This window comes from Mus caroli, unplaced genomic scaffold (genome assembly GCF_978045245.1).
Source record: "Mus caroli unplaced genomic scaffold, Mus_caroli_1 scaffold_3, whole genome shotgun sequence".
In the NCBI taxonomy this organism is placed as follows: Eukaryota; Metazoa; Chordata; class Mammalia; order Rodentia; family Muridae; genus Mus; species Mus caroli.
In genome coordinates this window covers 14,081,283-14,106,535 of record NW_028227258.1, presented here as the reverse complement: position 1 = coordinate 14,106,535, position 25,253 = coordinate 14,081,283, and the positions used below count along the sequence as shown (strand labels likewise).

At 45.2% G+C, this 25,253-nt stretch overlaps 1 protein-coding gene across 1 annotated transcript in view; it reads left to right on the top strand.

Moving 5' to 3' along the window:
- Ddah1 (dimethylarginine dimethylaminohydrolase 1) overlaps positions 1 to 24,839 on the top strand; it is a 133,481-nt gene extending 108,642 nt beyond the window's left edge. The window contains exons 5-6 of the mRNA XM_021157907.2: positions 19,655 to 19,798; positions 21,993 to 24,839. Of these exons, the coding sequence (XP_021013566.1) occupies positions 19,655 to 19,798; positions 21,993 to 22,109 (261 nt within the window). The 3' untranslated portion in view covers positions 22,110 to 24,839. The remainder of the gene's footprint in view (positions 1 to 19,654; positions 19,799 to 21,992) is intronic.
- The last annotated feature ends 414 nt before the right edge of the window (positions 24,840 to 25,253 follow it).

Here is a 25,253-nt window from a genome sequence, read left to right as displayed (position 1 = left end):
CATTGAAGCGAGAAGCCTGCATAAGTACCCTGCCTGGATCTAAGTGTGTTCAGCAGTGTTAATCTAAGTGTGGGCTTCCTGATGTCTGAACTCCATCTCAGCAAGATGATCCAAGCCAGCCCTTGATTTCGGGGACAAAGGGGTCCTCTGGAAATAGTTACTGCCATTTTAGGAGCAGCCTACACAGCTTCATGGAGAGTTGCTCTCATGTGAGGGATGCTCTGAAGTGTGTGGTTCTTCTCTTGCAGTCCACAGTGTCTGCAAGGCTAAGACAATGAGACAGACAATGTGTCTGTCAGAGTAACAGACACAAGAAGGCATCAGATGCTGGCCTTTAGTCTTGTGTTTAGTTCATGTTAGCAGCTGAATGTGTCCCCGCAGGCTCTGTTTGAACGCTTGGTTGTTTGCTCACGGTGCTATTATTGGAGGTTGTAGAACTGTCAGAAGATAAAGCCTGGCTGAAGAATTGGGCCGTGGTGAGGTAGGTGCTTAAAGTTTACAGCCTGGCTGTTCTCAGCTCACCTGCTGCCTCCTGGCAACCAAGATAGGAGGGGTCCTAGCCACAAGTCCCCCACCAATACACACCATAAACTCCAATATGCCTTCTCCTCAAGCTTGAACCAAAATAAATCCTTCTTCTAAATAAGTTGCTTTTCACCAAACATTTGATCGCAGCTGCAAGAAAAGCAACTAATAAGTAAAGTCATCTTGTTGGCCCAAGTGGGAAGTATTGACCTTAGCAAGAGTGATGTCTACATGTGTTACAGAGGGACATCTGCGATTGGAAGTGAACTGTGATTCGCTTGCAGCTGTACCTAGGTCCACCTCCTATAGCCGTACTCCTTCCTCCCCGTGGCCCACACCTCTCTCGGGCTAGCTTGTTGGGTTTTTTTCATGATGGAAGACTGAAAAATTAATTTTGTACCATCTCTTACCCTGGTTTTTGATTTTTCGTTTTTGGTTTTTTTTTTTTCAGTTCCATCTAAGATCAATCACTTTCCTCTCCATGCACGAGCCTGGATTAATTACATGCTATTTGTCACAGGAGGACAGTGTTTAATATCTGCCCTCAGGAGAGACGTGCAATAATTCTAACTTAATCTCCTTGGTATAGCAGTCAGTCCTCCAGTCAGCTGGGAAGGGAGGAAGAAAATAGAACAAAGGGAAGGGAAGGAAGAAAACTGTACAAAGGGGGTGGACGGGTTTCAGTTGCAGAGGGATACGAGTCCACCCAGGTGAAGAGGCATAGAAGCAAGCAGCAGGCATGGTGGCTGGAGCAGGAAGCTGAGAACTCACATCTTGAGCTGCAAGCATGAAGTAGAGAACAAACAGAAAGTGCATGGAGGTTTTAGCTCTCAAAGCCCCACCTCCTGAATCTCCCCAAAGTGTGCCATCAGCTGGAGACCAAGAGTTCAAATATCTGAGTCTGTGGAGGACATTCTTATTCAAACCCCCACGTTAAACTCTTAGTTTAGTTTAAACCCTCTGCAAACTAGTCAGTGAGGAAGGTGCTCACCCAACTAGAAACACATGCAAGGCTGGCCTGTTGATGGGCTCCGCCATCGGCTGGCCTGTTGATGGGCTCTGCCATCGGCTGGCCGGGCAGCTCGAGGAGTATTCTCAGCCTCCTCATGGAGTTATCTTCTCCTAGGGACAGTTAAAGTTTTCCTCCTTTTTATTGGTAATTCTGTTCTCTAAAGCCAGAGAGATGGGAAAGTAGTTTGTTCTTTTGTATTATAGCAAATTATTATATTAAAAGTAGGAAGAATTATGAGATTCTCACTGCATTCTTCATATCTTTGTCTTGTAAATGAGCTGGAGTATAGTAAGTGGAATTCCAATAGGCTTGAAATTTCAAATTAAGCGATTCCGGAATGCTTCAATTGGAAACGTCTTTTCGGCTTCTGGCTTCTGCTATACTTCCTGAAATAAGAGTGTGCACATCTAAGATTCCTAGAGTGAAGACGAGGGCTGCTTCGCAGCTCGTTTGAATTGCATTGCACACAGCTTGTTTCTCTCTGAATGACCAGCTGTGTAATACAGGTCTCTCAGGCTGCGTTTCCTCTTGTTCTGACTCAGCTCCCCCGTTACCTTTCATGTCCAAAAATGTCCATGTGATTTTATAGGTAGCCATATTTTAAAAACAATGAAGGTGGAAAAACCCTGAATGTGTTTGGATTGTACATGTTTTTTTTCACCGTCTGGAATTTCCTGTAGGAACACTACAACAATAGCAAAGCCAAAGAACAAGCAAAAAATGCACTCGTATCAACAGAGAGACTGCAGTGCAAAAATAAAGACATTGTCTCTGCGCTTGTCCCAGTGCATTATAGAGGGTAGCCAGCCTTCCATTTAGGTCGCTGACAATCCCATTGCGGTTTAATAAACTGCTCACCCATTCCAGGTATGTTCACAAAACAGTAGCATCTTTCAGTCTACTGTGCCTGTATTAAGAAATTAAAACACTAAACAGGCTGCCTCCTTGTTATACCAACTGTGTGTGCAATTCTTGGCAGCAGTTACTGTATCTGACAGTTATTCCCAGTGCTGTGTGCCAGCGAGGCTGGGGTGGCCAAAATCAAATGCTTTGGTGAGAGAAGGCAATAAATAATCTGAAGCTGTGAGGTCAGAAGACCAAGGCAAGAAGGAAAACATGGCCAAGTGGGAGGAAGGGACTACTGAGGCACACATTCTTCTCTTCTGGGCTTTCAGGAAAATGTCAGGGGGTGGAGGGGAGAAGGAATGTTATAAGCATTGTTCCGCATGTCCATTATGCACTGTATAAAAGTGTATAATGTATCAGAAGCACTGTGCTGACTCTGTCGGATACTGTGGGGAAATCTGGGCATCCCTCAGCCCTCAGACGCATGCCCTCACACGGGGCTTTGCAATCCAAGTCTCACAAAATGAAAAAGTCAGAAAGTTACACCAAAATAGCAGTCCCTAGCCAGAGAGATGGCTTACAAATCACCTGAAGGCCTTTCTGAGAACTCATTGCATTGGCCAGTTCTGGGGATTTAGGTCTAGCAGAGATCCCAGCAGCCTCCACCAGAAACCAAGTTAAGAACTTTTGGTTCAAGGATATGAGCAACCTCCCAGGCACCTACCTTAGAATCCCACATGAAGTTCTTTGTTGACTTTCTTAACTGAGGAAGCCAGTTCCGCATGGCTCCCAGGGGTAAAATGGGTGCAGAATAGAGAAACAAAAACGTGCATCAAACAAAAGCCATGGGAGTCTAGAAATCCTCAACTTAATTGCTGCCTAAAATCCAAAATGACCTGGACTTGAAATATAATACCTCACTGGGAAATCATTTAGATTCCAGCTCTTCCATCCATCTGACATGCTGAAATTCCTTCTTAAAATATCTCATTTTACCAAAACTCACGAATGTGATCATTTTTCTGAGAACAGGAAGCTCGCCTATGACTCATATTTCTATATTTCTGTGCTCCTCCCCAAACACACACACACAAACACACACGCTACCTAACAGCAGGGCTCAGGCTTGATGTATGAAGTTTTTGTGGGACAAGTGACATTTCAAGACACTCTGATAGAAAAGGAGATTTTTTTAAATGATCCTATGTTGATTTGACTCAAACAGCGTGATTGCCCACAGAGTCAAGCCAGCTCTGAGAGCAAAGCAGAGAACCTAACATCTAAATTCATGGATTGTCATCCTGGCTGTGCCTCCAGCTCTCCCCATGTGACCCCATGTCCTGTACTCAGTCTATTCTTGGAAAAAAAAAAAAAGTTGAATCAGTCTCGCTAGGAAATTGGAGCATCATTCTTTCCTGCTGGGAACTCCATGATGGCCGGGCAAGGTAACTGCCGTGTACTCAATGCCGTGGGCATGTGCAGCGGAGCTGAATTACACGTGAGGGTGCACCGCTACCTACGAGAAAATAGCATCCGTGTAACAACAAAGCAACCAATAAGGATTACCTCAGAGAAGGCCCACTGCCTCACCTAATGTGGTACTGTCCTTCTAGGCCCCAGGAATTGGGTTGTTTTCTTACCTGCTGTAGTACAACCAACTTAAGCTGATCCCCGACTAGCTCGGACAATGCTGGTTTATTTGGCTTTGACAGTTACTGGGGGGTGAACCCTAATCTGCTTTTCTGACAGCTGGCCTGGCTACCTCCCTACTGGTCAGCCGTCTTCCCCAAATACTTGCTGTGTCTCCTGCCCCTGTGCTCACGATGCCTCTCCTCTCATGGTGCCTTCCTCCCTCTCCTTGTGGTCTCTCCTCTCTCCCTGCTTCTCCCTCACCAGGTCACCCAAAACCACCTCCCTCTAATCCCTCCAGTAATTGGCTGTAGCCAATTTTACTTAACCAATAGTTTTAAATTAAGGAACAGGGTTTGAACAACAAAAGCTTGTTGAAGAATTCACTCATAGGCCTTGACCTTCTGGTACAGAATTTTGCATTACAATACATAGCTACAGGCCAAACCTCAACACCTACAATCTGTGGAGAGCTGCAAAGTGTGTGTGTCTGTGTGTGTGTGTGTGTGTGTGTGTGTGTGTGTGTGTGTGTGTGTGTTTGGTGTTTGGTCTTTTGACAAGGAACTCAGTCTTCAGCTGAGGCTGGACTTCTCCCTCGGCCTTCTGAATGCTGGGGTTATGGGAATGAACCAGCAGCCCAAAGTGTTTTTTAGGATAAGGTAAAATGAGAGTGTGGTCTATCAGAAAGATGCCATACAATAACGATTCAACAGAAATAATGATTAACCGTCATAATCTAGTTAGATGCCATCTTTTGGGAATGAATGAGAAGGGAAACAATGAGAATGGGCAGAACAGTGAAGGAGGAGAGGCCAGGGAGAGGGGTGACTGAGGACTCTGAAGGAGAGACCAGTGCTGAGCTAGCTGATCTGAGGAAATGGGCCGCCGACCTTGGGGGGATCTGGAAGACTTCAGACCTTCCCAGTCCTCTATGGCCTCCAAAGGAACAAACCATCAGAAATCACTGGGCAAAAATACCTTGCTGCATTTCACTGACCTAGATTCATGTTTTGGGAACCGAGTGGTACTCAGACATGTCCAGAGGACAGCTGCTCTGGAGGACAGCCAGAGTCTAAGCCTGTAAGACACTAAAAGGGCTGGCTTCCATCTCAGTTTCCATTGGCAGCAACTGGGGTCAGCGTTTGTCCAATTGTGGCATCTCTGCCTTCACTGTTTTCTATCTCTTTTCAGTTTGCATTTACCCACAGTCAGCCCATCCCTCCCCCCCAAAATATCTCAGCATATCTTCGACCTCTACCAGCCTCCAGTTTGTTTTCTTGACCTAATTGATTTGGCAGAAGATTAAAAAATAATCAAAAGTACAGCTCCTGCATCATGAGCTTCGCTAATACGTCATCACAGCGTGGCCCCTGTGACACACACACCCCACTCCATCCCTCCCCCACCTCATCTCACCCCTCCCCCGAGTTCACTGATCCTCCAGCCACACCAGCAGCAGCACCTCTGCTGTGGAAGGGATTAGGAAATGTGTCAGTTGAGTTGGAAGGACGAAGGTTGAGTTTTGGGTTACTGATCCTCTGAGGAAGTCACATGTGTTAAATGCCTTTGGTGTTGATGGGCGCCCTGTGTCTTGGCTGCACATAAGTAAGGCACATGGTAAAATGCAGACGCTAAGTCAGAGCGGGTGTTTAGACTGTGAGCTCTTCTTCTCCGGTCCCTGCGGAGGGCTTCCTCCCGCTGCTGCCACACTCCTGCAAAACACCCCACTGCTCTCAGTAATCATTTCCTTCTCTCATCTCATCTTTCAACAGGCCTTCTTAGTCTGGCCATCTTTAAGGATATTTCTCAACCTTGTTGCTATGTTACGGACCCTGCGTTGTTGAACTGCGTTGGGTTACTGTATTTCTTACAGCATTTTCTCAAGCTACTAAAGATAGCTTTGAGCTACAGTGGTGGTGCTTGCCTTTCATCCCAGCCCTCGGGAGGCAGAGGTGGGGGCATCTGTGAGTTCAAAGCCAGCCTGGTCTACAGACTGAGTTCCAGGACAGTCAAGGCTACATAGAGAAACCCTGACTTGAAGAAAACAAAACAAAACAGGGGGTTGCTTTAGAGATCGGTGGCCTAGCCGCTCCCCTTTATCTTCCATGCAGTAGGACCAACTTCAAAGCTGTGACCACATACATACCCTGAGGTGACTCACAGATACAGAGATCAAAATCAAATCAGAATTAAATGAAGGTGCTGAAGGAATTATAATTTTCTTATATCTTCCAGCCATTTGTTTCATTGCTATTAGGAGTGTTATTGTCCAGTTTTAAGTATGGTGATAAGCCTACTCTAATGTGGCCTAATCTGTGAGTGGTGCTCACAGGCCACGAACTCACAGATTACAGAGTGCACACATTGAAATTGCATACCACGCCACGTTCTGGGGTTCACTGTGAGAAATCCTGATTTGGCAAGACTAAGATGGAGCTCTGAGCCTGGCTGGACCACAGACCCCACTCTCCGGATCACTAGATGTGTCTAGGGTTCACCAAATGCTAGTTCCTGCTTGAGCCTTTGCAGGCTAGAGGAGATGAGCATTTCTACAGGAAACCGCTACATCTTTGTATGTCAGGGGAAAGTTCCTCCTAAAGCCATGGAGGGATATCACACTGAGTGACTGAGTGCAGTTCATCAAAAGCAGTGGTTTCCATCCTTTCTAATGCTGTGACCCTCCTGTCATGGAGACCCCTCAAGCATAAATTATTTCTGCTACTTCTCAACTGTAATTTTGCTACTGTTATGGATCATAACATAAATATCTTATATGTAAGATATCTGATGTGCGACTCCTGAAGGGGCTGAGACCCACCGGTTGAGAACCGATGTCCCAGAACAATACCTGTAGACATTTCTAGAAGGAGCCCTAGTAGTGTCGCTCCCCGTTTACCGCTGTAACTGGCAGAGGGACCTGGGAGAATAGAGCCGATAAATGAGGCAGACTAAAGTCTCTTGCCATAGCTAACTTTATTCAGAGCATCGGACAGTTAATGCTCTGAGGGTTGAGATGAGTCACATGAGAAAGTTGTACAGACACGAGGGCAAGCTGCACATGGCACATAGTGCACACAAACAAAAATAACAATGCCCAGTCCTGATGAGTCACCGGAAGTCCCGGGAGAGGCACAAAAGCATAATCCAAGAACAGTTCCGTGGTTTTAAAGAAACTGAAGTCACAAGGCTCCTGTCTTGGTTTCTTGGAGTCTTCTCACAAGCGCTCAGAAATTCCCTCGAAGGACTCCATTTTTGGACCATGTTCTGACTCTTTCCTGGATTAAAGAAACAGAGATGCTTGTGAATGAAGTGCCATCTTTTCTCTGAAGTGCCCCGCTTTTTGTTTATTTTTGTTGTTTTTTAAATGGGAAATGCTGTTGTCCATCTTGTACCCTTCTTGGGGTTGATAGTGTCTGCATGTTGACATACATGACTGTGCAGCGAGTTCTTACTCCAGGCATGGAGGCAGACCCTTGCTTTAAAGAGTCTGCCTTCCTCTCCAGCTCTGGAGTCCTGCAGACTGACAACAGACAGACCCAGGTTACCTGCAGGAATAGTGTAGGGAGGAAGGAAATTGCTCTTTGAATAGGAGGTTGGTCCCCATCCCTGGAATTTGTCAGGGAGGATGAGCAGGGCGCAGGGAATGCATCCAGAGCCGACTGACATCAGAGATCCCCCGACCAGCGTGATTACACAGAAGGGTAAGGTGCCAGCTGAGGCCTTAGCTCTGACTGAGTGTCTTCCAGGGAGCTGTGCAGCAGGAGACTTGGGGGAGGAATTTAGGAGTTGGCAAAATACTGAAGTGTTCTCTTAAAAATCATGCTTTATTTAACAGATATAGATTAAATGCGCACCATGAATCAGGTGTTACCATGAGCCCCACATGAAAAGTCTCCCTGAAGCTTTCAGGAATGAGGCAAAGATCAAAGTATGTAGTGCCAGCCTCCAGGGTAGCCCAGTGGTAAAAATGGGCTTTCAGTGGGCAAGGCCCTGAGTTCAGTGCTTAACACACACGCTTATACACACACACACACACACACACACACGCACACACACACACACACACACACACACTAACACACTTGCACACACTCACACATGCTCACAATCAACTCATACCAGTATACAAACAGGCAAGCATAGTAAGAGTTAGGAAAAAAATGTTTCTCATTAAATCAGTTCGTCATAACTAATCTCCAGGCTCCACCCTTCCATCTCATTAAATGAACCTTGAGTTTTAAATGAGTCCATTGTCCATTAGAATAAAAATCTGCATTCCCTAGCACTGCAGAAAGGTTCAAAAGATGTCTTAGGACTGAGGTTCTAGTATAGCTATAGAGCATATGCCATAGCATGATGAAGACCTTGGGTTCAATTCCCAGTATAGAAAAAAAGAAAAAGAAATCATGATTTTTTTTTAACCTTCCAAGTAGTCATAATAATAGAAATCCGTGTAGTTGGGGCCCAGGCATCGGTGGTGTCCAGAGCTCGCCAGATGATTCCGTTGTACAGCCAGGTCTAGAAAGCATTTGCCTATGACATGCCACAACTCCCTGGCCACGTAACTGCTGTTCACAAACCAAAGCAAGCAGGTGAAACATACATCACAGCCTGGGCTCCGGGGCTGACTCTGCAGTCTCCCAGTGCAGTCTTCACCCAGACTCTTCACTCTGAGCCTCTGGGAAGCAGGCCTGAGACATTTCAAATCCTGCCTGTGTCTCGAGGGCTTTATTCTTGGTGCTCTATACAATGAAATCACTTTCCCAGGTGTTCCAAATATCTCTTCCTCATTCTCTGTCTGAGTGCTGCGGAAGGCCAGACTCAGAAAGCAAGTCTATTCCTCTCATTTGAGATCTGAGCACCTAGGTAGCTCTCAACCCCATTCGGGGTTGGGGAAGCGTGAAAAGAGATGATAAGGCATCTTTCCTCATTAGTCAGAGATACTTAGCTTAGTAGGGATTTGAGTTGCTTGCAAAGGATGTGATAGTAGCTGCTTTCCGAAATCACAGTCAGTGTCCTGCAGGGGGATCTTACCCGTTTGAGGATGGACTAGAAAAGTCGGAGGTGGAATGGGTAAAGGATCAGTGGGCAAGCTGGTTGCCATGCAGCTATGAAGACCTGAGTTCCATAGCCAGTACCCAGGCATGTGTGTGTGTCATGCATGCCCATAGCCCAGTACTGGAAGGAGTGGAGACACACAGAGTCTAGGGTCCAGCCTGATAGGCAAGCCTGATAGGTTGAGTGCAAGACCTTGTCTCAAGAATTAAATGGAGAACAATAGGAAAACAGTCCCAACATCCACCTCTGGCTCCCACCATGAGGACACAGAGGTGTATATACACTTATAAAATGTGTACACACTCATGCATGCGCGTGCACACACACATGGTGCGCACACAAATAGAAGGTTAAGAAAGTAAACGGTGTCCATACTTGAACTTTGAAGTTTGCTTTCATTCTCTCTCATTGTTTTCTTTCTGTTTCTGAAAGGCATCTTCTTTCTCCTAAATTATGAGTTTGAAGCTCAGAAACTCTCAGACAAAGGTAACTTGGGCAACACATGGAGAGAATCTCCATTGCCGTAGTGTGGGGGAAAGGGCACCAGAGGCTATGACTGCCGTGTAGTGGGCAGAGGTTAGATGAGCAAACTCTATAATCATTAAATAGTGAAGTAAAATTTTAAATACATATTTTTAAAGAGCCTAGAGAAGAAGGATGGCTCAGCCATTAAAAACGCTTCTCTCACAGAGAACCTGAATTCAGTTCCCATGTCAGTCAGCGTGTAACCACCTGCAACTCCAGCTCCAGAGGACCGGACACCTTCTGGCCTCTGCAGGTACCTTCTTGCATGGGCACATACACACATACACATGAAAAAAATAAATACTTTCTTAAAAACAGCTTTGGGGACTGGGCTGTCACCCCTATACCTGTCACCCCAGCACTGAGAAAGCTATATAGTTTTATAATTTAAGAATCACAATTTAAAAGAACTGTTTGAAATGATATAATTACACTTTACCACATTTCACACAAATCACTATAAAAATACATAAAGACTACAAATTGTCAAGTACAACAGAAAGGTGATGTAAAGAAGGCAGGAGCCACTGGGCGTTCAAGGCCAGCCTGGTCTACAAAGTGAGTTCCAGGACAGCCAGGGCTATACAGAGAAACCCTGTCTTGAAAAACCAAAAAAAAAAAAAAGAAGGTGGAGCCAAGTTAAAGAAGGCATCCCAAGGTTCTTCATTTTCAGTGAAAGAACAAAGGGTTTTAAGTATCCAGTCACTCAGTGCAAATGAAGAAACACTTCATCTTGTATATTTGAAAGCCCCAAGGAGTCTTGGCTCCCATTTCATAAATCCAATTTATCATCTGCCTTCCAGTAATATAATATCTCACCCCACCAGTGCATTTCCTAACTGATTGAACAGTAGTCCCCAGAAACAATCTGTCCATAGGAAACAAAATTTCTGTAAGCCAGATTTCAAAACTGAAGTTATTATGATGTTGATAAAAAGTTGAGATCAAGGGCTGGTCAGATGGCTTAGTGGGTAAGAGCACTGACTGCTCTTACATGAAGGTCCTGAGTTCAAATCCCAGCAACCACATGGTGGCTCACAACCACCCGTAATGAGATCTGACGCCCTCTTCTGGTGCATCAGAAAACAGCTACAGTGTACAATGTATAATAATACATAAATCTTTGGGCCAGAGCAAGCAGGGACTGAGCAAGCAGAGTTGACCAGAGTGAGCAGTGGTCCTAAAAATTCAATTCCCAACAACCACATGAAGGCTCACAACCATCTGTTCAGCTATAGTATACTCACATACATAAAATAAATAAATCTTTAAAAAAAAAAAAAAAGGTTGAGATCAACTTCTAGCAGCCTGTCAGGCCACTATACTATACAGTATATTATATAGTAGGCCACTTACACTAACATCAACCTTATAGTAGCATAAGGGAAGGCCACTTACACTAACATCCAGAAACCAAGTCTCATGGAGGGGGGTGGGATTGGCTTGCTGATGAGGAGGGTCCTACTAGCCTCTGAGAGCTGACTATAAAACTTGGGAAAGGGCTGGTGAGATGGCTCAGTGGGTAAGAGCACCCGACTGCTCTTCCGAAGGTCCAGAGTTCAAATCCCAGCAACCACATGGTGGCTCACAACCATCTGTAATGAGATCTGACTCCCTCTTCTGGTGTGTCTGAAGACAGCTACAGTGTACTTACATATAATAAATAAATAAATCTTAAAAAAAAAAAAAACTTGGGAAAATTTATACAAGTTGGCTGCTAAACTTAACTGCTGTTAACTATTAATTTTGCAGCTCGATTTAGTGGTATACACCTGGAATCTCAGTGTGTAAAAGGCAGAAAGAAGAGGATTTTAAGCTGGAGGCTAGCCAGGGCTACCTATGTTAGCACTGTCAAGAAGGAGGAGGAGGAGGAGGAATTATTAATGTTTTCAGAGATTGCTCCTCAGCCAGGGGTTAAGAGCACTGGTTGCTCTTTCAGGAGACCCAGGTTCAATTCCCAGCACCTGCATGGCAACTCAAAACTACCCATAACTCCAGCCCAAGGGATCGATGCCCTTTTCTGGCCTTCACAGACACCAGGCACATATATGGTACACAAGAATATACGCAGGCAGAACACCCACACATTTTTTTAAAAAATAAATTTTTATACTTAGAATTAAATAACTTATAAACAAATGTAGTAAATATTCAAAACGTCTATCTTCCAAGATTACATTACTGTATCTTGATCTTGCCATTGGCTGTTCTTGGGGTGCACGTTGTCTCTGTGTAACAGTGATGTCCTGGAGTAGCTCATAACTGATGGGGGAGAAAGGGAAAATATGCACAGGAGTCAACAAGTGTTAGGAGTAAGGATTTGACTTGTTTTCTGGACCACCTAGGCCAGGACTTCTGAGCCTTCCCAACCATGACTTGTCATCTGACAGCTTTGTGCGTGGCCTGGGTATATAGGTATGCAAAATAGATATACAAATCAAACCTTTACTGAGAACAAATTTTGAAAAAAAAATATTAAAAGTTCTTTGGGATATGTGTATTTTACCACTAATTAAAGTTTGAAGCAAACACTCTGACACGATGGGCATGCCCATTTATCTAACACAATGCAATCCAAAGGTAAAATAATTCAGTACTTAATATTCTGCACAATGGTGGAAAGCGATCGTTTCCTGTAAGGAAGCCTTTAAGTTCCTAGAAGAGCAGAAAGCGTTGTGTGCAGAGTCAAGATCGCCGTTTATAGCACACGTTTGTTGCAGCTCCACGCTGAGGAGTTCCCTGCCACCTCTGTGGACAGTGCCTGCTCTGATAGCCTGTGTGGTGTATGGCTCACATTTTTGCGTTCCAATTCAAGGCTCCAGTGCAGTCACGTATTACAGAATGGGCAGGCATTGCCAGAAACACCTTGGACGCACCGCACATTTTGGTTTTGAACTGATTTTTAGCCGTAACAGTTTTGGAAACCTTTCACTATTGCCAAAGAGTAAATGACTGACCCTCCTGCCTTCAGTTACATTACCCCGAGTGGTGTCAAACCTTCAATTTAAGAACCTTCGGTCTAAATGTAAATGATGGAGAAAATCTGACTAGCACAGGTTAAATTTAAACGTATGTTAATGCAGGTGAAGTTGTAAATGGCCACCACCACACCAGTTCCTGTACAAGGCTGGCTCAGCTGCATGGCCAGACCCCATTTCCAGGGGAGAAAGGAGACCTTAACAATGTGTTATGTGTTTAGCCATAACTTGGGGGAGGGGCATGATGAGACGCTCTTCCAGGATTCAAAAGGTTGTGCAGTTCATCAGCGAGCGCACTCCCATCGCCCCAAACAAAACTCCAATAAATGCCTTCCTTGTTTCATTGGTATTGTACATTAGCATAAACAGAACTGTCAGCCAGCAGCTACATAGGCACAATGCGAATCTGTTACTTCCTCAGACGCATAAGCTCTGCAAACTCAACCAAAGGATCTGTGAGAATCGATCACAAAATTAAATTTCCAGCGGGGACCACTGGAAGCTTTGACACTGCTTATGAACGGGATGCCGCTCATCCTTAGAGCAAACATGGGTACGATACGTCTGAAGATGCAGGGGCTAAACAAGTCCTTGGAATCCTTTCCTAGCTGCTGGGGTCCAGGTTCGCTACACCAAGTTATATAATTGGGAATCACATTGATGGCTTTCCTTACTGTGAGTCAGAAAACAATAATTAGGATGCTCTCTGTGGGCACCAACTCATCACTACCCTCCAGACAAGCCTTCCACAGCCAGGCAGGCTAAACTGCCAATAGCGGATCACAGTGGCCACATTAATCCAGGACGTCACTGTAAATAGGGTTTGGCTCTTCGCCACTTCTGCTCCTCTCTGCTCTCGAGATCAAAATGGCCTTCACTCACCCCCTCCTCCCTTCCAAAGGCTCTGCTCTCTCTTTTACCTAAAAACGAAATAATTTCAAACAAAACAAACCATGTAAGGCCAGACACAAACTCAGATGACTTCAAAGACCAGACACTGTACGGGAATGCATTTGTACACAAACCTTCTGCAAATATACAAGTGCCGAGAAAACTCTATAGGAAAACGTATCTCACCATGGGCTGCCAGTGAACCTGTGAGTCTAGTCTTTTGGGTGATAAGATGGTGGTTTGTCTTGTCAGGATGAAGGTAGGCATGGGAAATCAGACACACGCAGGCTTGAAGCCTACATTGCCTGTCTAAGTGAGTGAGTGACCCTGGATGTATTAATGAATTTCTCTGCACTTGTCTTACTTTCACATGAAGAGAGAGATGACATCACCACATACACAGGGTCGCGGTGAGAAACAAATTGAAGAGGAAGAGAATACACACACCCACAAGCACAAGCTGAGTGTTTTCCATTCTCTCTGACCAAGAACGATGCTTAAAGATCAGCTGCCTCCAAAACCCAAGAGATTAAATCTTTGATGGTGGGATTTAGGTTACTGGGACAGTTAATCTTGTCAACGTAGTAGGATTTAGAATCACCATGGAAACATATGTCTGGATGAATCTGAGACTGCCTCCAGAAAGGTTTAACAGAGCAGGAAGACCCACCCTGAATGTGGGAGGCACTGATTGACAGGATCAGGTCTCAGACTGTATGCAAAGGAGACTGGGACTGAGCACTAGCACTCACCTCCCCTTGCTTCCTGGCTTTGGTTACACCTGAGCAGAGCTGTACCTTGCCTTCTGTGCCTTGGTTGACTGATCCCTTAAGCTGTGAGCCAAAACCCAGCCCTTCCTTTCTGTACGTTGCTTTGTCTGCACCCAGGAGAGCAGAAAGAAGGGGCTACTTCCCATGTCAGGCCACAGTTAAGGCAGAACCATTAGACATATGGAAACCATGATTGTGAGTGCACAGCCCTCTATGAGACGCATCACCATCCCACCAGGGTTCAGGAACAGTGAAGAGGGAGCAGAGAGACTGTAAGGAAGATGGGGACCAGTGCTGTGGGATGCTGCCTTCGGGACACAGAGCTGCGGCTGCCTGTAGGAGCTCAAGCCAGCCAGCTTCCCAGCATAGATGAGGCGAGCTCCTGGGTCCCACTGTTGGCTGAGGAGCCATTGACAGTTGATGGCTGCTCCAGAGTGAAGAGTCATTTTTCTTTGAGAGTGGCCGTTGGGAGGTAGCCCATGATCCAGTGGTTGGCTCCACACTCACGCCCATATGGGTAGCACCAATTTGGTGGGGTCTATATTTTTTCAAAATAAAATAAAATTCGAAGAGGAGTGTGTTGGGGAAAAGGTGGAAGAGGGGTGTAGAGATGGATGTAACCAAAATACATTGTATACTAATAGGAAATCCTCAAAGAATGAGTAAATAATATTTTTAAAAATACATATCTGGGAGCTGGAGAGATGGCTCAGCTGTTAAGAACACTGACCACTTCCAGAGGTCCTGAGTTCAATTCCCAGCAACCACATGGTGGCTCGCAATCTGTAATGGGATTTGATGCCTTCTTCTGGTGGTGTGTCAGAAGACAGCTACAGTGTACTCATATATACATATATACATATACGTATGTATATGTGTGTATATGTATGCGTGTGTATATATATATACATATATTACATATCTAAAGTCAGGTGGTGGTGCATGTCCTTAATCCCAGCACTTGGGAGGCAGAGGCAAGCTGATGCCTGAGTTTGAGGCCAGGCTGGTCTACAGAGTGAATTGCCAGGACTACACAGAGAAACCCTGACTCAAAAAATTAAAATAAAACAAAATAAAATAACACACATCCAAGCCAAGTGTGGTGTCACACACCTTTATTGCCAGCATTTGTGTGACAGATGCAGACAGGTCACTGTGAGTAGAACAGCAAGAGCTACGAGATGAGAGCCTGTCTCAAAAATAAACAAACATGGCACACAACTGCAGACAGGAGGCCTAGCTTCATGGTAGAGAGCTCGCTCGGGTTCTAAATCCTCAGTACAGTCATTTACTTAACTAGAGACCTGGCTCTCAGGATGTGTTCATTCCAAGCTCAGCTGTGAGAGCCCATGAAATGTGAAGCCATGTTAGCAATTTATAATATTATCCAGTTATACTGGCTGAGCCCTAAAAGGATGGCCAGGACTTGGAGCCTGCCATATATTGCCAGGCTTTCAATGAAACTCCTGGTGCATGATAAATCAATAAAGACTTATTTCAGCTACCTAGTAGCAATGAGAAGTGATTGTGCGTTGGGACCTGTATCTCTCGGTGGAGTCTATAATTACTTGCTTTTAAAATTGATTTCATTTTACTGTGTTAAGATGGGTACATACATATGTATCATGGAAAGATCAATTATGAGCAAGCCAAAAATGTGCTTGGAATATTTCCTAACCATCTTTAAATGCCTTCTTTATCTCTTTGCCTCAGTATTTGACCAATTAAGCCTTAAGTTGTTCTGTCCAACCACATGGCCCAGGAATTTTTTTTTAATGTAATTGCTGTAATACAAAGAAGGCATGAGTAAGAAGCAGAAGAATGGGGCTGCCTTCCAATCCTTTCAATGAGAAAATTCCCAGAAATGTGGGAAACAGCCGGAAACGCCTGCTTAATGTGACTGGCTGTGCATAGAGTGTCGGGCTGAAAGCCAGCATGTTCCCACTGGTTCCCATTGCTTTGTGGCAACTCCACTCAGGGGAGCCAGGCCAGGCCCTCCAAGAAAGCAGCTTTGAGAGATCCAAGGATGCTGCTATGGCCCCAGAGATGCCCAGAGCCCCTTTCTCTCTAGGACTGTGTGCCTTCTGGGTTAAGAAGGTGCCTGCGATAAGAGAGGTAGACTCCACCCTTCCCATGCTTGGCACCACTTGAATTACAGATTGTCACCTCCAGGAGGCAACACTTAGAATATCCTTGCATCTGTCTATTTGCACACCACCTGACATGGTCCTTGTGGCTAGCCCCAAGGGGACAGGCACCCTGTGAAGCCTGTTGAGTTGGCCCAGACATCAATAGCTTCCAGACCCAATTATCACCATTCTGATTTGGTTACTCAAAGTAGAATAATAATTCCACTGACAAAAGTCAGAGACAACATTTGGAATGCAGCCTGCCTATGAAATCTCCCCCACCCCCACCCCCCAGGCTGGATAGCGTGGCACTTAGGTGGACTTTTCCCAGTTGAACCTGAGGCCTCTGGGGATACAGAGGAAGCTGCTCCAGGAGGAATTTGCTGACGTGCAGAGAGAGTTTAGGTGCTTTCTGCTTCAGTTTTGATGCTGGGTGCTATGACAAGCAGGAAGTTCAGTCCTTACTGCTACACAGACACTTTACCAAGAACTCTGGAACAAAGCCACTTCCTCCATCCTTCTTAAGAAAAGGAAAATCCTGGAAGTCAGCCCAGCAGTCACATTCTTGGGATGCTTAGGATCATGTTCATCTTTCCCCAAGACTGAGCGTCCAAGAAGGGAAGAGAAAGCCTGTCGGTTACTGTCACCTCTGCTTGTTCTCTGGGAGCCTGAGCCCTTTGAAGTGTTATCCTGCCAGGGTGCCCAGTGTAAGTTCATCCTTTTGGTAACACACATGCACACACCATTACCACACAAATGCACACACATACATACACACCCACACATATACATGAATACACAGACACACACACAAAAATGCACACATACAGGCACACACCATGAAGAGTTGTGATCCCTGCACCGTTCTCCCACCTCTAAACAACAAATTCACTGTATCGTGTGTGTGTGTGTGTGTGTGTGTGTGTGTGTGTGTGTGTGTTCTGGACGCAGCTATAAATGAATGGCAAACCATCTCACCAGTCAATAACAGCACACAGGCAATGCAAATGAAGCCTTTGGACAGGAAAGGGGAGCCTGGGCCTCAGCTAACATGGCAGACATACTGCAAGTCCAGAATAGTCAAGCCCCTGTGCCTCTTCTATGAAAAAGAAGGGTTGCTTGTCTATTATCTACAGTTACTGTTTTAAAATCCTTTAGGGAGAGAGGAAAAGAGAGAGAGAGAGAGAGAGAGAGAGAGAGAGAGAGAGAGAGAGAGAGAGAGAGAGAGAGAGAGACCCAGATATATGAAGCTTTTGGTTTTTGAGTGGGACAACACTGTTCACAGCTCCATGTGTGTGTGCCCAGTTCATTATTAAAAGTCATTTCTTACAGCACTGTTTATAATTTGCCACAAGACAATAACAAGGAGGCCTGGATGATAACAAGGAGACTAAATTAATTGGAAGGGTTCTCCTGGGGTAGTGCTGGTAATCTGTTAAGGCATTTGTTTTAAGAGAAACTCTCAGTAGAATTTATCAGTAAATTGCTTCATATATCTTCAGCATTAAATTATTCCCCCATTAAGAAAATTATAATTCTTTTTCTTCCCAGTAATGAAAGAAAAAATGAAACTATCTTCAAACTATTCCAGCTTGGCTGCCAGCCCTTATGTCAGTAATTTCTGGAATGCCCCCTCAGACGCTCTAATGAATACAGCTCAGGAAAAGGTGATTAAGAAAAGAGTGAGGAAAAGCAGAGATTAGAATTTCAAACAAATGCCATCATCAACTGAAGAAAACTCAAGTAAGAACCAAAGAAGGAGAGGACTGCTCCCTGGAGGAAGTTGATGGGGAGAGGGGAAGGAAGCCTGGTCTCTTATTGGCACTTTCTCAACTCCAGTACCTTGGAGACTTAGTGTGTTCCCTCGATGGTAAACAAGGAGTGGGCAGTGATGATGGTCCTTCTGCCTGGTTGTCACCCTTGGGCACAAGTGAGTCAGATTGACAGGTGGGAGATCTGCTCTCCCGCTCAAGTGGAGAGGAAATCCTAGTGAGAACTCAGCTATGTGGTCTAGCCACGAAACTTCTCTTACTGTGAGTCTTGTGTTTTCTTTCTCTGTGAATAGAGAATACACTGAGTCATCTATTTACCTAGACTTAAGCTGCAAACCCAACCAGCTGTTGTCTGGTATTCAATAATGGTGGAAGAACCCTGCTTCAATGCACTGGGACCAAAACCTACTCATGCTTCTCCCTAGTGCTTGGGGAATTAAGTCAATGAGCATAATGGGTTTTGTTTATGTGTATATAGGCTTGAATGGGAGCAGTGGCCATCACATACTATGTTTTGAGGGTCTCTTTGCAGCCTTCAGTCACTGGGCCTCTCTCTAGTAATCCTTGGTGCTGTCTCAGCTGTGAAGGTTAAGAAAGAGTAAAGTGAGCTGACTAAGAGAAATCTTTTTAGTAGGGCAGAATTGGTTTAAATCTCAAAATGGATCAAAGACCTCAACATAAGGCCTGCAACTTTGTAACTACTAGAAGAAATCATGGAGACACTTCTAATACAGACTCAGGCTAAGCAAGCTTATTGGCTCATCAAAAAATAGAAAGACATGAAAGTGGAAGGCAGACTAGTTGGGAAGAGAAAGGAGATCAGGAGTGGAAGGAGCAAGAGAAAGTAACTGGAGAGAGGTAAATACAACCAAAACATATTATGCACATGTATAGAAATGCTGAAATGAAACCCATTATTGTATATTACTATATGTTAATAACACATTAAAATGGAAAACTTGAGATTTGATAAGTATCAAATGTGTATCCTGGCACACTATTCTACTTGTACTGTAGTATAACTACCTACTTTCAACTGTGATCTCTTGGAAATTTGGGCCTTGACTTTGATATACATAGAAGATCAGATTGTATGTGCTTGTTCATGCTCACGGGCATCTCTTAACTGACCATTCTGATGGCTGTAATGATCTGTCTTTCCTAAGACCAGGGCAGCCTTGTTTTCTCAGCCAAGAATATTATCAAACTTCCAGCCAGATTTCTGCACCTGGCTGTTTTATGCGCTGCTGGCATTTCTTAGGAGCATAAGCCAGAATACAGATACATTTTAAACCTTAAAAACAGAGACAAACACAAACTTTAAGAGAACGAGAACACTCATAAGATCCCTGCTAGGTCAGGTTTCCTTCTTCTGGTTCTGAGTGACTAGAGGTGACGTCAGGAGCCTGAGCTGCAAAGCAGTCTAAGGTGGTCTTTACAGGTCTGTGTCCCACCCTACCGCCTTCCTCCCTGTGAGTGTGGGAGCCTCCACTTCAGCCTGCTTTGTTTGTTTTTATAGATCATGCAACAGATGAGTGACCATCGTTATGACAAGCTCACTGTACCCGACGACATGGCTGCCAACTGTATATATCTAAATATCCCCAGCAAAGGGCATGTCTTGCTGCACCGAACCCCAGAAGAGTACCCAGAAAGCGCAAAGGTAAAAATACCATCTGTCCTACAGCGAGCCTCTCTGGGGACCTTCTCATGATGGAATGACAAAAAGGGACATCCTTCTGCTGTACAAATCAAAACACTGACAGCAGAAAGGACCGCTGATAGCAAGGGAACCGGGAATTGACTTCTTCTCTCCCATGCAGTTGGTCAATCATGCGCATACAGCTGGGGTGGTGCTGCCTGCTAGTTGGAGTTTCTCACACAAGAACTCCAAGGGCTGTGGGGGTAGCTAAGTGTCAGAATGCTAGCTTACCAAGCACAAAGCCTCAAGCGGAGTCTTCAGCACTGAGCACAAGCAGGGTGTAGTCACACACACATCTCTCTCTCTCTCTCTCTCTCTCTCTCTCTCTCTCTCTCTCTCTCTCTCTCTCTCTCTCTCTTTCTCTCTCTCTCTCTCTCTCTCTCGGCAGAGGTTTAGAAATTCAAGCCTTACCTCAGCTATACAGTGAGTTCAAGGTCAACCTGGGCTACACAAGACTCTGTCTCCAAAAACTAAAAATGAAAAAAGAAGAACTCCTCCCAGCTCTTAGTGGGTATCCTTGATGAGCTATCATGGGTGCCGCTGACAGAAAGAGAGAAAGACAGAGAGAAAGAGAGAGAGAGAGAGAGAGAGAGAGAGAGAGAGAGAGAGAGAGAGAGAGAGAGGACATGCCAGTCTGTGTGGAAGCCTGAGGACGTTATTGGATCTTTCCTCAGGTACCACCCACTTTTTAGGGGGTTTTTTTGAGGCAGGGTCTCTCCCAGGCCTAGAATTTACCAGGTATGCTAGGCTGAGTCACCCACAACCCCAGGGATCATGACACAAGTCTCCACTGCCCCAGTGCTTATGGTCACAAGTAAATGTCACCACACCCAGCTTTTTCTACATGGGCTCGTGGCCAAGAGCTCGGGTCCCTCTGCCCACAAAGCAGTCACTTTCCTCCTCGAATTCTTTCTCCCACCCTCGCTGTGCTTTGAATGCAGGCAGTGCTATATTAGACGAGGTTTGTTCTCTAACCGTGGCTGCTCTGTTAGTGCAGGGAAAGGGAGTTGGATGGATGCAGAGGTCATTTTGTTCACTTACCATAGTAGAGGTGTGAACCTGAGGGAAATGTTGGACTCCCAATCCTAGACAAAAGACCACAGTAGCTCCTAGATGAGCAGTGAGTGCATCGCACCCTCTTCTGTGCCAGGGTTGTTAATGATGCAGGCTCCTGGGCCCCAGCCTAGACTCTACAATATGAACAAGCTGCAAGTCCACAGACCCCACTTTGAGGACTTCATGCCACTTCAGCCTCATTGATCACCTAGCAACGGAATATCATTAACTGCCTCTCAGTTCAGCCCTGTGTCCATCAACAGGAGAATAACATCAGTAACACCCTTGTTCGCCAAGGGTCTTTCTGGGCAGACATTGAGCCAAGCATTTCCTAAGCATTATCTTTGGTTCCTGTAGCAGCCCTAGCAGTGAATGAGCTCAGAAGGAGCGTCACTTCACTGAAATGGCCGTAGTAAGTTGATTGGCCTAGATTCAGGGCCCAGCTCGCTCCTGCACCCCAACCAGTGTGCTGAGTTTTAAGGAGCGAAGTGTTTCTGAAAGCTGAGAGAATCAGGCCAGGTTGTTTTTAAGCAGCATTTTCAAGTAATTTTGTTTTTTAAAGTGTGTTTTTGATCACGGGGGGGGGGGGGGGACAAATCTGTGGACAGTTAATTGGATGTTTTGACACATGCTTTCCATTACAGTTGAAAGATGCTACGAAATTCACACCTATAATTTAAACACAGTGTGACTGGCAGCACACACTTAACTTACACTTTGTCTCGTTTTTCTAGTAGAGTTGGTCAGGAAAGGAACGTGAAAGTGTAGTTAGGAGTGTGTCGAAGGGAAGGGTGGGGATGTTCAGACAGGCACACAGCCATGGGGTTTGATTAGCACTGGATTCAAGGACAATGGCAGACAACGCCAGCAACAGTCACATTGGAGACTATCCTTCATTTGGAAGTTTAAAAGGCACAGAACAAGGGGTCAACCACATGTGGCCAGCTCTGGGGTGGGTTTGTGGACGTGTGTATTTTGGGCCTAAATGACTAAAAAGCATGGATACATGAACTGAATTAATTCTCTGTCAAGGGTGACGGGATAGGCCAGGATGTAACGTCCTTTCTCCTCTTCCTTCTTGATTCCCACTGTCTCACAGGTCTATGAGAAACTCAAGGACCATCTACTGATCCCTGTGAGCAACTCGGAAATGGAAAAGGTGGACGGCTTGCTCACCTGCTGCTCCGTTTTTATTAACAAGAAGATAGACTCCTGAGCCAGAGAGTCCCTCCCCTGTGGCCAGCAAGTGGCCGAGGCCAGGCTGATGGCTCTGTACCCATTCCTCCTGTTTCCTTTGACAATCTACTGGGCCACTGTGCTACTAACTCTTGTTTACAAAAAAGAAAAACTAATTCCAATTTTAATCGCCTCATTCCCCACACCCTCCTTTTCCTCACAGTGGTACCTAACCTGTGCATTCGCTAAAAGAATTAAGCAACCTAGGAAGTACAGAACTAACGAATCATTGGAATGCAATTGATAGCGTGGAAGCCCCTCACTTCAGTGTGTGTGTTCTTAGTGTGGGAATAATTTAGCTGCAGGGCATTCTGAAGACTGTCTTCCCGACCAGCCAGATAAGCAAGGGACTTTCTTTCTCTGTATCATGAATCAAGCTTGGCTCCTGTGAAATTCCCTAGAACATGGATTTTTTTTCCCATTCCCCTCTCTTCTCGCCCCTAAAAACCTTCCTTCTGGGACTTTCTGTGGTCTTCTCTGCTTCTTTTGTAATTGCCTTGACCTTGGATTTACCCAAGCTCTTGCATTCTGGATGTCATCCGGAAGGTCCAACCTGTGTGCACTCCTCTCTGCCTTACAGCCGCCTCTCCTCCACCAGCAGCAAATCAGAGTGGCTGGTTGGGGAACAGGAACCTCACAGAGGCACACCCTGACAGGCTTTCCCATTGCCACACCTAGGAAGGTAAATCCAGCCTCGGGTGGTTGATGCAGGATGTTAGATACAGATGCCTAGAAACACCCCATGGGTACATCTTAGAGAGACTGAGTCACATGCCATGAGTTTGCCTCATGACTGGTCCTGTAGTATGGAGGGAAGTCTTTCTCCACTCCACCACCTCCCCCTTTCTCAACTTCCTTCTGACTCACCTTGTATCTACCCCCTTAGAATCATCATGATCTTGAGAAAGTCATTTCCTTCAAAAGAGGCAGAGCATGTACAATGATTGCTGATGGTCCGGGGAGAGCCAGAGGGAGCTGCCTCTACCCAGGCCTGGGAGCACAGTCAGGAAATGGTTCCTAAGGTCAGCCTCAAACAATGTCTGAGTCTCCTGTGAAATATCCATGATTGTTTACTGTGGAATTCAAGTGAAACTTCAAATTACACAACGCTCAGCTGGCACAGGTCACTCACAGAGAGCCATGCCACAGCAAAGGAGGAGAGCATTCCTTTTTTGTAAAAGCTGAAACAGACCAGGGACATGGTGCTTTACAAGGCACGGTGACCCAGCCAGGCATGTCATCAAAGTTCTGGTCATTTCTACCTTTGCTGTATCGTCTGCAGTTTGTCATTCAATATTTAAAGTTCAGGAGACAAAGACTAAGTGAGCTCTATCTCTCCTTTGTGATCAGTGTTTCTTATAATGAAGGCAAGAGAGGCTGGTCTCCATTGCATTGCCCCCAGTGGATAGAAGTGAGACAATCAGGGCATCCTTCGCCACTCTTCTCATATTTGGCAATATCTCTGAAGAAATCTCCATCTCTTCCTTGCTTCTCTAACTTTAGACTCATAGCACATGCAAATATCTAACTCTGTGCACCCTGTGAATGAACCATATCCTGACCACTGTCATATTTCACAACATATTATGAGTGAATAATCATGTTTTTTCCAGGGTAAATGAATGTGAGCCAGTTGCTTAAGTTAATAAAGAAAACTTGTTCTCAGCAATTATGGTTGCCTTTGGGGGTTAAATTCGACCATATACAAGCAAAACCAGTTTCTCCTTGAGAGAGGTGGCCATCTCAAAATCCACCACAGGATAAACAGCCCACCGTACATGTACCAGCTGCAACTGTCACTGACATCCCTTCTCTCATCCTGGTTACAGAACTGCCCTCTGTTACGTGCAGTCAGTTACGAGTGAGTAGATTTTCCATGGCAACGGTTTCTTCTACCAGAGGTGGTTTTCCAGTTCCCGTTTCCTTTGCGCTCCTCTTTCCTTGTTTGTCCTGAGAAATTGACTAGAGCTTTTCCCTCTTCCCTATCTTACTCTGCTCTTCAGACCCCCTGTGTGATACAGAGATGTGAACACTCAAAATACACGCAGCATTGCCCCTTCGATGTTCTCATCATATAACGTTACCTCTGAAAGGGAAACTGTCATTGCCCCAGTTCCCCTCTCATCCGTTGTGTCTCACAAAGATGAGAAGACTAACAAAAATGCTTCTTGACATTATAACAATGTGAGGAGTTACATTTAACTAAGTCTATAGCTTGGGTACGAAGGATCGGGTCATATGAGTTGGTTTAGTGAAGAGATGAGCTAGAAGGATTGCATAAGTTAGCACTATGTCTTTAACTGGTGAGCTGCTGTACTATTCGGTTGCAGATCTCCACAGTGTGTTCATTGTGCTAAAATGCTACTAGGAACCGAACACTAAGGCCGTCATCTCTATATCTCTAAGAAGGGAAGGAAGTTAGGCCAGGCTGAAGTCTCACAGTGTGGCCTGTATAGGGTTGCATGCTACTCTCTAAGATGCTACAGAATTCAGACATAGTTTCCCTGCGGTATTAGGTTTGTGCTTTTTTTCTTCAATCTTCTTGCCTGCCATCTTCCAGCCAATGTGTGGTTATCCAGTCTGTGTGCCAAAGTCAGCCATATCTCCCACGACCTGTTAGTCCAGAGGAGTTCTGCACCGACGCTAGTTGCCAGCTGCCCACTCCTAATGTACACCAGTCAAGACAGAATAAAATGTGAGTTGTACCGTGCCCAGTGGTGTCTGTCTCGTTTCTTCTTTTACCGTGTTGCCCAGTTGGCACGTTCTGGCATTCCATTCAGCTAAGCGGAATGACTTTTCTTCCTTTGTTCCTGATGGGAAGTAGTAAGGGAGATGATGAGGTAGTAAGGGAGACGAAGGGGAGGAGGGGAGAGGGCAGAGGACAAAGGGGAGGCGGGAAGAGGACAGAGGAGTGCGCGTGCACGGTACACTTACAGGAAAACGTCTGTGAAACCCATCTCTACGTACAGTGAATAAACAGCAGCAAAATTGCTTTGAAATGAGGGTTTTTTTTTATTTGTTTTACAGTAAGAGCTTTAAAGGAAATCTGAAGGTTATTCTTTATGAGGTTTTTGTATCCCAGTAGCTTTTTGTAATCTGAAAGAGCCGTGTTTTATTAAAAAGG